Raw genomic sequence first — 16,214 nt, forward strand, 5'->3', positions numbered from 1 at the left:
CATAAACAACTTTAAATAGACTTTGATTCTAAAACATTTATGAAGAGTATTTTTTATAAAGAGGACAAAGAGGTGTATACAATAACTGCCACAGAGCTTTCTTATAGGCATGCTGCTACAACACGCTCATTCGACAGTTGCCATAACAACCACCTCTTCACTAATTGGTAGTTTCAATCACTCCACACAGTGGAAATTAAATGAGTCCATCCCCATTCACTGCTGCTGCAAACTTTCAATCTATTGTGTACACTGCTGTCTCGAAATAAATTTATTTAAAAACAGTCCTGAGGACTGAAAATGGAATTTAAAAAGCTTGCATCTTATTTACAGTACAAGCACAGCACACCAGTATGAACATTAATGATTCCAGCAAACTTAAATCATCAGTTAAGAAAAGACTTTACTCCCTGAGGTGAGCTAGGATTCAAAAAGCTCCCACTGAGGCAGATGTTGAAGAAAATTAATGCATTGTGATTGATTTTTAAAAATAGAAAGTGACCAGTGAATAGATCAATAAAAGTTAAAGTTAAAGTTAATTAAAGTATTTCACTGCTGTGAAGATGCTCTTTAAAAATACTTGGCTGTCTCTGTAGTAAAGAGATGAAAATAACTGCTGCTACACAACCAGAGAAAGCAGAGGAAAAGGGCTGAGGTGTTTGGTTTTGATTAAGAGGTAGAAAAACTACCAGAATGCACTGCGCCGCACTGGACCAATAAATTCTCTCGCTGGTGGATCACGAAAAGCGAGCTTGACTACTTTGACATAGCAAACAATATAGTGCAATATAGTGGCCGGCTGGCAACAAACAGTGTTGTATTACAGCTAAATAGGTCACTAATATATGTTTCTGCAAACATTTCAGGTGAGAATTAGGTTACGCATATTATATTTGATCAGCGCTGCTTAGTTTTATCATTTGATCCAAGTTTGGTTTGAGAGAGAGGGGCAGGTGTCCGTCTTGATCCGCTGCTTTACTCTCTGTGTCTTTGGTGGCAGACATACAAAAAATGCAGAAGCCTGTAGTTGGAGCAGCAGCCCTGGAGTCAGCGATGAGCAGGGAGATCTGGGCGCCGGTAAGACGTTTACCACAGTTCATTTATACACACACTACCCACATTTTTATGAAACAAAGCTGGTTGAAAATTGGCAAAGTCCCTCTTTAAACATGGTGACTACGGGAGCCAGTTAAAAACATCATTGTGCCTCATCATGAAACAGACCTGACTGAAGAGATGAAACAGCGCTCCCTCTTCTACATGATGGGCACCATGATTAATTCAAGTTAATCCTACAAGTCTGTTGGAGGTTTGTAAAAGAAAAACTGCTGGTGCAGTACATTCTGGTCTGATGTTACTGCAGAGTACCTCAAAATGAAAGTGGCTTATTATCCACACACGGTTAGAATCCCGTGCCTGCTTTTATAGAAATGGCTAAAAAAAAAGTAGTTATTTCTGCCTAAAAATAACACTTAGGCACCTTTGAGCAACCCTTGACAATGTAAGGCTGGCAGAACTGGGCAATATACTTGGTTAATGGCACATTATTTAAGTCAAACTGGAGTTTGGCACTAAAGCTGTGATACTCCAGGTTAAGTGGAAGTTATCTTCCTTTGAACCTTAGCAAACGGGGAAACTCCGCTCTGCTGAGAGGTCGTCTGCAGCTGATTTATCAGCACAGAGTGTCCATGCTCCTGTTGTTTCAGCTGGGTCATGCAAAATGCGTGAAAGTTTAAATACTAAAATAAATGTGCAACTACAGCACTGTGTCGACTCGAGGCGTCCACACTGAGATGGTGTCTGTCATATCGGCTGTTAAAACTAACAAAAGTCTTTGAGGTTTGAGTGCTGGGTGAGAGGAGTGCTGTAGGTGGACTCCCAGTCCCTCTCAAACACAGCCTTCAGCTGGGATTGGACGGTCGGCTCCAAGGACTGTGATGCAGTTTGATTGACAACCAGTGCTGAGCCAGCTGTGCTGACAAAGTAGTCACCTGACCAGTTAGACGTACCTAAAGACACAAAAAACAGATGATACTTTAGCCCATTCATCACTTGGCTGATTGGACAGGTGATACATATTCGGCTGTACAATCAGAAGAGATTTTTTTAATGGAACCATACAGTGTGTGGGCAGTCTTACCTATGTAGGCTATCTTGTCAGTCACCATGTACTTGTTGTGGTTGACTCTGGCAAAGGGAATCTCCCTCTGTCTGGGGCTGGCAGGCACCACAAACAGCCTCTGGAGAAGAAAAACAAAAGGTCATCATGTTATTGTTCTTACTGTAATATACCCTAAAACTTCTATTAACAGCCTGGGCTATCAGTTGCTTAAATCACTGACTTCAACAGGTTTATATTTGGGATGGGCTTTTGTTTCTTTCCACAAAAAACTGTTGCTCAGCAAAAATGGAAATACAATCAAAATTTGTATTTAATACTTAGAGATCTGGTCAAATTGGCTTTACTTACTTATTTTAAAAAACATGGGAAGATGGTAATGAGCAACAGAAGAAGAAATGACCCAAGTACAAGTAAATTACCTGAAAAATTGCCCCCACCAAAAAAATCCCAACAAGAAAGTAAAATAATAATAATAATTAAAAAAGCGAGAAATTACCTGAAAACAAATCTTAAAGATCAGAATAATTCTGTAAAATAATTGCAAATATATAATTATGCTAATTACGCATACAGATCACTGGACATTTTTCCATAGCTTAAAAAAAAGAAAGTCTTCTACATATACTAATCACTTTTTTGCGTCTCTCTTGTTTGCTATGCAGGTCATACTTTCTTCTTTGGTGCTCATGTTTTCAGTAAAATTAACTGAATGATTGAATTGTGGAGAATCTTACCATGATAACACTGCGAGCAGTATGTCCATATTGACAAAAACTGAAACATATGTACGCACTGTATGCTTGATCTAAGCAGCTAACTAACGTGATATACAGCACATAGCCGACAACCCAGTTTTATACATTGAAAGAACTTCAATAATAATATGTACAACCTCTTTTCTCAGTGGCACATTAACGCAGCTGGGTCTTTCCTTCATTATGAAGCAACATAGAGGCTGCACTTACCACCTGGATGTCCAGTTTGCTCTTGGGGTCATAAAGTGAGGCCAGAGACTTCAGGAAGGGAAACATGATGGGTTGGGTGCTGGCCCAGCAGCTGATCAGCAGGCGTACTTTGACCCGCTTCTCGTACCCGACTCGCCTCAGCTGGGTGTCGATGTCTGCCCAGTACCTGCAGAGGGCGACACGTACAGAGCATGAAAACATGAGACATCACAGTAGAAATGATGGAACGAGCCAGTTTATGAGCCGGTTTTAGTGGTTTTGAAGTTGTGAAATGGATTTTGAACTATCTATCAAATTTTTCTTGTGATTTAATGGATAACTTTCCAGTCGCTTTATTTTCTCAGCTGCTGAAGACATATATGTAGAGCTGCTGTATGTATTAGACGATCTTTGAATTTGTGTCACATCACAAGTCTGTGAACAGCTGTACCGTTTAGGGTGTGAGAACTCCATGGTGGGCAGGTAGTTCATGACAGCAATGTAGATAAAGCTCTGGGCATCCTCCATCACACTGAGGATGGACTGAAGGTCTGGAGTCCTGCCGGCGGCACAGAAAGACGGAGGGGAACTCTGAGAGAGAGTGAGGAGAGAAAAGAGATCTTGTTAGTTATTTCTGAATTCTAGCAACGTTTGAAACAATGCAGGAGCCTCAACGGATCATACAGCAAGGAGAATCAGCGGTTACAGACAGGCTTCTTCCTGTTAATAAACTGAAAATAAAAAAATCTCTCATCCTTCTCTCCCTGTATGTGTCTCACCGACAGGTAGACGTTGGACGGCGTGTTGTTGAGTGGCAGCTGGAGGGGCGTGTCTTTGTTGTAGAGGGTGGAGAAGCTGCTGGGCCAAGGCGATGGGATTGACTGACTCTCCCCCAGAAACCAATAGGCCTCAAAGATCTTCCCCAGGTCTGCAGCCAAGCAGCTGCAGTTGTAGACCACCGCACCCAGCTCCTTCACCTGCACACCACCAGCAGAATATCAACTCACATCGAGAGGAAACATACACAAAACTATTTTATAAATTGTGCTCTCTCACTGTTAAGCAAACTCAAGACCGACTTTTTAGTCTGGCTTTTAATTGAACTCTACCTATTCATTTATTGAGTATTTGTTTATGTATATTGGTCTATTTAGCTGTTTTACTTGATGGTATATCATTTTATTATTTTTAACATTGGTATCTATTATTATACTTTGTGCTGCTATCCTTTTTATTTACCTTTTATCGACTATCAAAAGCATTTTTTTAAATTTAGTATTATTTTTTTAAATTTTATCTATAAGTTTTATCCCGCCTCTGGTGTAAAGTCTGATTGATTGATAGATAGTTATTCTACTGCATAACCCCTACAGGTTTTGATTTCTATATCCATCATCTGACAAGGAAAAAACTCTGACTTCATTTGAAGATTTGGATGTTTAGTGTCATTTAATGCCTGTAATGTGGACACCATATCACATTGTAAACGATTTTTCTTTACAAAAATGAGTGTCAGAATGTAAGAGATGATAGATGCTGGTAACCACAGAATTGTTATGTTATTTTGAATCAGGATGATATTTCTCAAATTTTAAACTCATCTTGAATTAAGTTTTACTAATAGTTCCTGAAATCTTAATTTCTTCAGACATTTCCTTCAGAAAGAAGTGTCTCTTTATTACTGGCACACAAACAGAAAAAATATGGAATGTTGGTGTACTTTTCTGAGAACAGGATGTTCGTGGCAGTGACAGCTCAGCAAGATGAATACCACGTGTGATTGGGAAAGCTAAAATTGAGATGTGGTTTTACACCATCATGGTAGTCAAGAAAATATTAACTATTCTGTCGGCATAGCATGTGACCGAAGCTTAGAGCCAACACAAAAACTTCCTCCTAAAAGCAGAAGAAACACAGATTTGCTTGGACTTCCTGATACTGTCCACAAAGTAGCAAAAATACTCTGGTAAACTATTTAAGAAATATAAAATATAAATATAATATTAATATAAGAAGATTGGAAGATTCCCATTTACACATATCGGATAAAAAAATGTATTTCTGACTGATAACCTGTGAGAGAGTGTTCTGTGTGTGTGTGTGTGTGTGTGTGTGTGTGTGTGTGTGTATACCTGTGTGAGGGACCTCCAGTCCATGTTGGCACTACCAATGTAAATGTGTCTCTTGTCCACAACCCAGAACTTTGTGTGGAGGACGCCTGAGGTGAGCTCTCTCATGTTAACTGTCCTAATATCAGCTCCTGAAAAACACACGTGCATGAACGCACGCACGCACACACGCACGCACACACAATAATATGTTCAGCTACATAGCATAGAGCCAAAATAATAAACAGTCAGAATAATCTGCAGTAATCCTCAAATATTTAGAGAAATATCCTTTTTAAAAAAAATAAATAATTTGACATATATTTGTAATATTTAGAGAAAATTATTTGAATAAACAAGTCTGAAATTGTTTTAAGTGAAATTATAATATTTAGAGAAAAAATGATTTAAATCAAATCTAAACCTTTTGATTTAAAATTGTAATATGCAGAGAAAAAGAAAAAAAAAATTAAATTGTAAAAAAAAAAGGATTATTTGAGATATAATTGCAGTAATTAGAAGACGGTCTGGAAAAGCGACACAATAAATAAAATATGTAGCTTTTCAGATTCCATGTACGTACATTTGGACACAATCAGGCAGTTTCACACACAAATTAACTCTCAAAAGCAAAAAGAGTTAACATTAGTACTGGTTTATGTATTCAAAGACAAAAGGACTTACACAATTCAATGATTTGTCATGAACGGATGTTTGTGGCAGCAGAGGTGCTGAGTTTCACGTGAAAAAAAGTTAAAATCAAGCCATGAAAAGCCATAAGGCATTTTAATGCCTGGAAATGACAAAGAATAAGATCAGGTGTAACCAAAAAAGACTGTCAGTGTCACCTGACTTGTTGAGCAGTCTGAGGTCTGCTTGCGGTTGACTCTCCTGTGGCGTGTTCACTGCGATACGAACTGACAACTTCCCAGACAGTTCAGCTAGCGTCTTCAGAACGGTCTCACCCTGTGCACACAGCATAAAAATAATTTTAACATTGTAAATGTTATTCATGCTTCTGTAATCAAAAAGAAAACATTTTTCATGTTTTTCATTTTTAAAATAATACTAATAAGTCCTAGAAAAAGAGAGAGATGACTGGTTGCTCTGGCTATGGTCAAACGTAGGTCAAAAACCTGTCGGGTGCTCATAGAAAATGCTAACCAACAGGATAAACAGGAAGGAAATCCAGGTGCTCCAAAAATGTGAAAAAAAAGAAAAATGAGGAGGAATTACATTAAAACGCCTTTATTAAAGAGGCTAAATCATTGAAAAGCACTACAGGTCTTCACCAGGGCTTTAAAAAAAATAGAAGTTTTTTTTTAATGCCCAGTGGTCGAAACATGTTTCCTTTATTAACGATTTAGCCATTGTAATAAAGTTGTTTTTTTTTTAATGTAACTCCTCCTTGTTCTCCGTTTTTTTTTTTTACATTTTTGGTGTGCTTGATCTTCCTTCTTGTTAATACTTATAAGTATGTTCACATTTAAATTTAAATGATCTTTTCTGATAAGTAAAACTCATCCACAGCTCCAGCTGACCTGATAGGCTGTCTGCTCATGAGTGCCGGTGTCTTCGTTAGTGAGCGTCCAATAGAAGGAGGCAATGTCAACACTGCTGCGAGCTTCAGCCATCAGATTGATCCAGGCCTCGAAGATGGAGGGGTGAGTGGTGCTGGAGTTAAACTCCAGTCCTTCAGGAATACTCTCCACCAGAACAATCCTGACAGCAACAAAGAGAGGAAATGATTAAAATAAATGAGTAATATGTGTACTCATGGTTCTGCCTGTGGAGAAGAGCTTGACCGATAAATCGACCATGACTATGATAGCTTATCACAGATGTATGACATATGATGCTATGTAAAGAGAAATTATAGTACAAAAATGATTAGGTAATTTGCAGGCAAACAGTCCACACTGTTACATAGTTTATTGCTTTTATAGGTTTCAAAACACCTTGCCAAAGGACTGCAGTTGAAAATTGGCCTGATGGCTAACACTTGCACATTTATCGAAATGTTGATTAATGTGTGTTGTCCATATGAATAAAAAAAATATATATAAGCTCAATTTTCATTTGTAAATATGCCCTGCTCAGTGCATACCTTGCCACAGTTCTCATAACTGTGGACCTCATGAGATTTACAAATCACCCCCTCACGTCTGGGTTTTATGTGGCACATTAATATGAGATAAGCAAAGTCTGTGTTTTACTCTAATTTACATGCTTTATCTCCCAGATATGATGCGCACAGTCATTTGTAACTCTAAACAACACAGAAACACTACACACCACCACTTGTTATATCTACTGTTTACATCATTATTTTTCTTTTAAATGCAATTAAACAAACAGAACCGATACTGCTGCACGTTGCCACTCTTCATCTATCACATCACCTTTTGAGTTTTCGCTCCTCTGATGGACCTGAGCTTACTCTTCCTGCGAACAGGTCTCCAGAAATTAAATATAGAGAAAACAAACAAACAAAAGAACTAAAAATAAATATTACTTTTTTTGTCTTTCTGCTTGTTTTCTCTATTTTCTATTTTACATGTTTGCAATAATTCAAATCAAACTGAATCGAATCGCATCAAATCAACTCAAATCAAATCAAGCTTAACTTTAAAGCCAATGTGAATGAGATATGCTTTAAATAACAGAAAGTTTAAATACCTAAAGTTCCATCACAACTAACATGGCTTCTTCTGCTGATGAAGACCTTCCAACAAGCTGCAGAATCCAGGTAAGCTATGAACTTTGAATTCAGTTTAAACCAATCTTTGCTCTCCAATGATCAATCCTGAGAAGTGCTTACAACAGCTATTCAAACAGTTAATTTGACAGCTGAATAACTGTTGGCGTGTCCCTGTGCATGCAGGTGTTCGCTTACTTGCAGGGGTCTGAGCAGGACTCGGCCTGCGGCAGACGGAGGCTGCTGCTCGGGGCAGGATGGGAGGAGGAAACCCGTGGTGTCAGGAGGTGATAGAGGGCTGTGGCGGCCAGCAGCACAGTGGAGATGGTGGCCAGAGCCATCACACATCTGGAATACTGGAAGGAGGCGGGGACAACACTTAAAAGATGCGGCTGTCGATCAACATTAAGTTAATAATATTTATCTCTGAATGTGTATTTCTTTGTGAGATGTGAAGACTGTGATGGATTCTGCATCATTGTTTTTTTGTGTTTGGTTATTTGGTGTTTTGTAATGTAAATACACAAAATTAAGTAATAAAGTAAAGTTGATACACAAAATACATCTTTGCGTTTCTGTAACGTACCACCTGTGCCTTCCTGTGGGATTCCTGTCGCCTTTTCTCCATGTCAAACAGCTATAAGGCATCAGGAAAAACACATTAACACAATCAGCATACAATATTTTGAGGATTTTAATACAACCTCAGCAAATACGCAATGTGCATCATGTGATATTTTTTTCATTTGGAACACCATGTTTGAGACTAGGGCTGGGTGATATAGCTTTAAAATATTTTTAGGCTACATCGCGATACAAAATATATATTGCAATTTTTTTAAATGTCCTTTAAGATAATGTTAACTTCTTAAATGAAAAAAATATTGAACGAACTACAGTTACAATAAAGTTAAATAAAGTAGCTACTGTTAAATAAAAAAGTTGCGCACACAACTGTTAATAATAATAAAATATGGTTTAAAATTTAAAAAGTATTGATAGAATTAAATAAATCAAAGTGGGATCCATGGTGCTTTTATGTCAGGGTGACATGAGATGATCTGTCAGTTTATGACAGATAATAAGGCGTAACTCCCCTATTTTTATCTGATGAACAAGCTCACTGACTTTCACAGGAAGCATTTTCTTAAAGCACAATGTCTAAAATACAATACAAATTATTAGGACTGCATCAATGAATCAGTATAAATAATTCTTTTAAATAACAGCTGGATTAAACTTTTAGGCCAAAAAATGTTAAATGTCTCCATGTTTGTTGAGATGTTTAAAGTTATCAACAAGTTTCTAAAACATAAAGTTAATTATAACAATGGAGAAACTTTACCAACTAAATGTTTGGTATTTTTTAATCCAATATCTCATTTAGACAAATATTCAAAAGTGGAAATTATTCAAAATCTGTGTTGGCACAAAGAGTAAGAATTTTCTGTTCATCAGCTCATGGATTTAATTCACTGCAGCACCTGAAATTACTTTACCTGGTTGTAAGCGATGTCCGTCTTCATTTTCAGAGATAGAATGACATCTGATTTGATAGATATCAGCAGTGTGAGCTCAGGTCAGATGATGCTTCACAGCTCTGAGACCAAAAAACGGGAACAAAACACACAATGTTACATCACAACTTCATGCCTCTGTCATCAACATTTGATGAAACATCTAATACTGAAGCTGAACAAGGAAACTTGAACTTGTTGGCAGCCTGAAATGGCAACAGGAGCTTAAAACTTTTAAGTCATTACAGAGAACATTTGTGGCATGACATCAGTAAACTGCATTTGACTAACGTTTACCAACCAGCGTACATTATTTGGGAAAAATAAAAAGTGAACTTGGGTAAAGGAGGGATCTCTACAGTTTCTGTAGGAGTAAACACACACACACACACACACACACACACACACACACACACACACACACACACACACACACAGACACACACACACACACACACACACACACACACACACCTCTGCCTAACCTTCACAGAGGTGACAAAGAGAAGCTTCTATATGCTTTCAACACCACAGACAGAGAATAACCTGCACAGCTCATCTCCAGCACAAAGACACACACATGGCTCCAGCTGCTGACACGCCGGGGCTGATGGGAGCCGAGCTCACAGCGACTAAAAACAGCCCACTTAAGAGAAGTCTCGTGATTTACGTGGTCTGATTGCTTAAAAGACAGAGGAAGTATGGAAGCCTGAATGCTGACAGTCGCAGCATGACTCAGTAAAGCTTCAGTGTCTCTGACCTCGTTACTCCTCACAGAAACATGTGACTCATCAAAGGGATACTTCAAGATTTTTTTATCTTGCTGTGGATGGTGTCGGCAACAAAACATATTTTAGCCACCTAAAACATCCCGCCTAATAAAATCAATATCAGTTTAACCCTCTGAAACCTGGTTTGACATTAGATTTCTTGTGCTGCGTTCAGAGACCGTTCATAAGCATTTCAATCTTTTAAACATGAGGAAACTGGTTTGATTTCTTTAGAAAACATGGGGGAACATAGGATGAGCAACCTGGCAAAAAATATACTTGCAAACTACAAGAAATTAACAAAAGGTGAAGAGGAAATGACCAGGAAAAAATGCTGCAAAAAAGAGTGAGAGAAAGAGAGTTATAAGAAAATTATATTAAGAAAAAGTCGGGAAAACTATATTTATAATCATTATAACTCTATATTTACAATTATGTTACAGAATTTTTTTTATTTTAGCACTTTTTTCAGGTCATTTCTTGTTTATTTTATTTATTTATTTATTTGTAACTTCCTTTTTCTTTTCTTGCTGTAATTTTTTTGTAACTTTTTGCTAATTTAGCTAAAGTTGGCTAATTTCTTGCTAATTTTTGGGTTATTTCTTGTATCATAAAGTTGCTCATTTCCTTCTTTCCATGTTTTTGAAAGAAATCCAGCCAATTTTCTCAGGTTTCAAAGGGTTACGTGCACTTTATATTAATGGTATTTTCACTTTTCTGTCAGCTCGTTTCAGGAAGACCATTAATGGCCTCGGTTCCCCATCTATCCTCTCATCAAACCAGAGCCCACTTAGAGAAACGGTCATTTTAGCTCGCTGAACACTGGAGCTGCTGGTCTACTGCCGCTTCAATCAGTGAGTTTGTGTTATTGTGTGACTGTGGTGAATCCAACCTAAACGTTACAAATGCCAAAGTCACACAACAACACAAACAAAATAACTGTCAGGCAGCAGTACACAAGCAGATTGTCAACTGTCTTTAATACAGAGTTTGTGATAGTGAAGTGGGAATCTGATATACTGCAGATTCTTGATCAGGAATCCAATGGGAATGGACTTCAATCATGTTGTTTTCTCTCTCCCTCTTTTTCCCTTTTTTATTCTTCTTCTTATTCAATAATTTATTTGTTTATTTCATTAATATACTTAAAAAAATGAATCCATCCTTGTGTGCTTTGTTTCCCCGCTAATTAGTCTTTTGGCTTGTACTTTTATTTATTACCTTTAAGCACTTGATTTTCTGTGATTTATTATTGTCAAAACAGTCTTGAAGTAAAGTTTTTGTAACTTATAATTAGAGAGAGTCTCTGGATAATTAAGCTATACAACCCCACTTCAAAAAATCTGAACTATCGCTTTAAGGCTGCTGGAAGAGGAACATACAATATACTGGACGGCAAAAACATTTACTGCTGTAGCTGTATAGTTTCTTGCATTTTTCTTTTTTTAGAGCTGAACAGGTCTCACATGCAACAAGAAGGGAGGAATAAAAAAAATAACTGTTTGATATCCAAACGCGACATAAAAAATCCCCCAAAAATCACAAAAAAAAAACCCCACAATCCACAACAATGCAGGGTTATACTGAAACTTAGTCTATGGAGACATTTTAAAGTCTAGCATATTTTATATCTACAATTTAAGAACAGGCCTGATAATTCTGATGACTGATGCTGGATGAGGATCTGCAGATTGATCTAATGTTTTCAGAGTGCAACCATCAGTTCACAGAAATATATCCTGGAACAGTTTGAAGTCGGTATCTGGACTTTGATTCATAATTATTTTTATCATCAATTAATCTCTGAGTTATTTTTGATGAAAAAACAATTTCAAAAGTGTCACAAAATGGTAAAAAAATGGCAAAAAATATCTGAGTCCAAAGTGACATCTTCAGATGTTGTAATTTGTTTGACCAACAGTCCAAAACTCAATAATTCAGTTCACTGTGAAAAATCAGACTCATTTATGTCTACTTAACATAGGATGTAAGAAGATTCAGCAGTTTTTGTGATTTTTATATTTTAAGGTTTTGGGTTGTTCACAGCTAATTTCATTTTTTGAAGTACAGTGCCAAGTTTTACCTAAAAATAAGAAACAAGGAAACTACGGGCTAGCAGTATTGCTGGATTGAAACTCTAATAAGAAAGGTATTTTCCTGGCTGCATGGGATGAAACACCTTGATTCAGTTAAAAAAACCTGAAAGCTGTTTCACAGATTTGTTAGTACCACTTGTTGTTAAACACCATCAAGGTGCCTCATTTGACTTCTTGCACTGACCTTTATATAGAAAATGATCTTCAGGATCTCTACATTATATAGTATTGACAGTATTAAAAGCTTTAAGTGTCTGTCAAATTGAACCAGATCTTTTAGGTCTGACTGGTGCATGAAATTGCCACTGGGGGCAAAGGACAAAGACGGCTTGTTTTTCTGTGCAGAGCAACAAATGACATTAGAGAAAACTGCCTCGAGAGGAACAACTTGACTCAAAGAGTTTGGGCTCAAGTTGAGGAACTGAGTGAGTCAGAGAGGATTGCTCAATTCCCTCTAAATGAAACGTTCAAAGCAACACTCTTATTTTGTTAGTTACAGAAAGATAACAGGGGTAGCTAGCTAGCAAAAGGCTACAAATATGAGTGTGGGCTACTTTGGAGTGTAGGCAAGATTTAAAGTTCATAAAAAAAAACACACATTAGAAGCAAATGAGGAGAAAAAGCAAACCCACCTAACCTTCACTGTAACCAGGTTTTGTTGTACTGGAGCAGACCAAGAGTCGCTGACAGTGCAAAACAACAAAAACAAGTCACTTTTAGCTACGAAAAACTGTCGACCCACCGGCTCTCATTCGTCCAGGTGAATTAAAATCCCGCATATAACAGCGTCGACGTCTGTTCTTTGCGCATAATCACATTAAAGGTTGTACTTTCATTGTTAAATACACGAAGGACAAAGGAAAAGCTCATTCACCGTGCTGTCAAAGTGCCGTTTTGGAAACAGACGGGACAGTGAGAGGAGAGGTGGTCATGTGACCTGACACGGACAGCCAATCGCAGGGAACATATCTGTGTGACGTAACACGGGCAATTTACAGTTGTGCAGGTCTCAATTTTAACCACGAGAGGGCGCCGTTCATCCATGGGAGTGTATGTATACTAACATCTGTTATATAATCTTCCTATTTATTCGTTATATCTGGGACTGATTTAATAAATGATGAGAGAAACCCAAATCAGTTGAACGTTTGAAACGATTATTATTATCATTATTATTATTATTACCTAATTGTTTCATTTTCATTTTTAATTTATTTTCTTTTTCTTTTTTTACTATATGTATGTACTCCCTATATGGCCAGTTTTGTGTGTAAATAATGTTCTATAAGTCTCATATGAACTGATTATACATTATTTTGGATTTGTACATTATTTTATTTTATTTTATTTGTATGCATTATTCTGGTCTGTATTTTTCTTTATTATTATTAATATTATTGTTTTATTTTTATATTCTTTAAAGTTTCTTTTCTCTGTATTTATGTACCCCTGGTATGGCCAGTTTTGTGTGTAAATAATACCTTAATCCCTAAAATTATGACATAAAAAAAAAAAGCCAATGTAGACGGTTTGTCTCAGGGCAGGCAGGTGGACAGGGTCTTACCTGACCTCTGACCTGACTTCCAGGATGAAGATCTGAAGATCACCTGCACTTCCACGGAGTAGGATCTGTAAGGGAGTGTTCTTTATTCACCAGCTGAGTGGTGGTGGTGGGGGGGGGCTTGGGTGTGACCCTTGCTGATTGTGTGCACCTAGCTTTGTGCGTGCCCACTGGCCAAACACTCCTGAGTCTCCTGAGATGATCCACAAACAGATTTGGAGGGTGGAGTTTAGAGGAAGCCTTTCAACATTCGTGGTGAGTGCATGATCTTGATTGGCTAGAAGCATGTGTGGGCATGAAAACGCAGGGCTGGAGAACAAATGATTCATAATGGACTAAAAACTTGATTTTATTTGGTAAGAGGGGGTTTGGGCTTGTCCATAGTGAGTTTTTTGATAGAATTGGGATAGATTAAGGGCCTGCGGGCATGCTGCGATTAATTTGTCGATGAATCGATACCCGACTTTGTATCCAGTCAATCTGTATCAAGGTTAGGCGAGTGCTGGGCTAGCAGTCTGTCTGTGACAAACATCTGAGAAACATTGATTTTAATGTGAAACTGATTTATTTAGTTTTTTGTTTTTACTGATTTACTGTTTTTTTTTTTGTTCCCCTTGTCTGTTTGTTTAGGGGAGGAAGAGACCTCTGCGGATAATTGGCTCCCAGTTAAAACCTCCTGAACAATAAACACTGAAGAAATCCAAACCGGGAGTTCACACTTTGCACAATGGAGGAAGCTTTAGCGGGTTGACATCTGCAGTCCTCACTGCTGAACATTACTAAGGGCTGTTTACACAGCAACGGTTCTTGCATGAAATGTTAAACTTTTGCTTCAGTTAGTTTTTCGTTTACTCGACAATGGCGTTTTGGGCCCTGAAAATGCAAACCTAGTTCCTGTCACTATGTAAACTGGCAATGCGCAGATCCTGTGTGAATGGTGATGTCATGGCCACAATTGGCACATGGTGCATCATTACAAAGTTACACTGCCAATTACTGGCCTGGCATGCATACAACAGTGTTTTTGGTTATTTTTGCATATCCCTGTACATGAGAATTGTTCTCACAATGTTATCACATGAACGCTGATTTTTTTTTCCTTTTGTTTTTTTTATGACCAAAAGATTTTTGTTCATTTTATGTTTACAAAATAAAGTGATTCAAAAAATAGAACATAGATAAACATATTCATCAACAGTAACCCCCCCAAAGGAACAAAACACATTAATCAACAAAAACAGAGAAATAAAGGATAGATGATATGCATATATGTAAATTAAAGTACAATAATAATACACTATTTCACTGTACTGGAAAGCTTAGTTGTCTACTATTTTTAAATGCCAACACTGACCCGTTGGGGCCACATGCCTCCATCACCAGCTCACAATGAGTCACTCTACTCCAAAAGGAATCAATTATGCTCCTATAATCAGATCAATATATTTTTCCCATTTAGTGTGGTACACTTCGAGCTGATTTACCATCCTGTCAACTCTTTATAGGCTGCCACTACACTTAAATGGGTAAACCACAGACTGGACGGAGAAAGATCCACTGATTTTCATTCTCATTTTTCATTCTCATTCTAACAACGAGCTTTCAGCCCAGCATGTGTGCATCCATCCCATCAGTGGATTCGGGGGGTCCTTTCACGTTATATTAGGGCATTTCTTGTCTGGCCTAAATCCTGCATACTGCCCCTGTAAATGTAACAAAATCACATCCAACAGCAGTGTCTTTCTTTGAAGTGTTTAGCTTACATGCAGTTTACACATTCTTCAAGGGTGAGTTTGAGGGTGTCAGCTTGGCTTCACTTCAGTTCACACTGAACTACAGCTGAAACCACAGGTGTGATGATTAGACCTCAACAGGTGGCGCCACAGTGCAGGTACAGATTTTAGGATTTCTGAGGTCTTCAGGAATAAGTGGTTGGAGATGAAGACAGCAGTGAGGGAGATTAAAAAGAGAGAGAGAGAAAAAAAAGACAGAGGACAATTTATTTCCTCCAGCAGCTCACAACACAGAGCAACCAGGAATATGATAAATGTAACTGTGTAACGCTTATGGTTCCTTTAGTTAGTTAGTTAGTGGTGAAACCTGCAGTTTGATAAGGTAGAAAGAGCCAGACTGAAAGAATTCCAAGATTACCACACACACACACACACACACACACACACACCCTACGCACTATATATTTACATATATATATATGTGTTTTTTTAAATTATTATTCTGGATCAATATAAACATTTGCAGCAGTATTACTGTTGGTAAGTGTGCTTTAAAGTGTGTTTATTTCCACTTTGAGGTGTGTGTCATGTGTACAACCCCGGAGACCATATCCCAGAATATCCTAGACAGTTTTATTTTTTTACAACAGCTCAGACCGAGTTAT

At 37.7% G+C, this 16,214-nt stretch overlaps 1 protein-coding gene across 3 annotated transcripts; it reads right to left on the reverse strand.

Annotated features, from left to right (window-relative positions):
• Positions 1–283: 283 nt before the first annotated feature.
• Positions 284–13,171, reverse strand: pld3 (phospholipase D family member 3). 3 transcript variants are annotated; one of them, XM_088079309.1, is made up of 12 exons: positions 12,998–13,171; positions 9,372–9,472; positions 8,459–8,509; positions 8,071–8,228; positions 6,716–6,896; positions 6,023–6,140; positions 5,199–5,326; positions 3,846–4,043; positions 3,518–3,657; positions 3,088–3,253; positions 2,141–2,240; positions 284–2,009 (listed from the first exon to the last, which is right to left on the reverse strand). In XM_088079309.1, the coding sequence occupies exons 2-12, from the start codon at positions 9,396–9,398 to the stop codon at positions 1,822–1,824; spliced, it is 1,455 nt and encodes a 484-aa protein (XP_087935435.1). In that variant the 5' UTR covers positions 9,399–9,472; positions 12,998–13,171; the 3' UTR covers positions 284–1,821. The 3 variants fall into 3 exon arrangements, with proteins under 3 accessions (XP_087935435.1, XP_087935437.1, XP_087935436.1); XM_088079311.1 differs by having other exon boundaries at positions 12,893–13,171; XM_088079310.1 differs by having other exon boundaries at positions 12,888–13,171.
• Between the last annotated feature and the right edge of the window lie 3,043 nt (positions 13,172–16,214).

Source organism: Plectropomus leopardus, chromosome 6, assembly GCF_026936395.1.
Source record: "Plectropomus leopardus strain MGB_pleo_1.0 chromosome 6, ASM2693639v1, whole genome shotgun sequence".
In the NCBI taxonomy this organism is placed as follows: Eukaryota; Metazoa; Chordata; class Actinopteri; order Perciformes; family Serranidae; genus Plectropomus; species Plectropomus leopardus.

What these genes read in the sequence shown, in the direction of transcription:
- pld3 (XM_088079309.1), bottom strand. Translation starts at nt 9,398, where the DNA reads ATGAAGACGGACATCGCTTACAACCAG. An exon ending in ACTGGAGGTCCCTCACACAG is followed by an intron (nt 4,044 to 5,198) that starts GTATACACACAC and finishes GGTGGTGTGCAG; the next exon opens with GTGAAGGAGCTGGGTGCGGT. An exon ending in GAGTTCTCACACCCTAAACG is followed by an intron (nt 3,254 to 3,517) that starts GTACAGCTGTTC and finishes CGCCCTCTGCAG; the next exon opens with GTACTGGGCAGACATCGACA.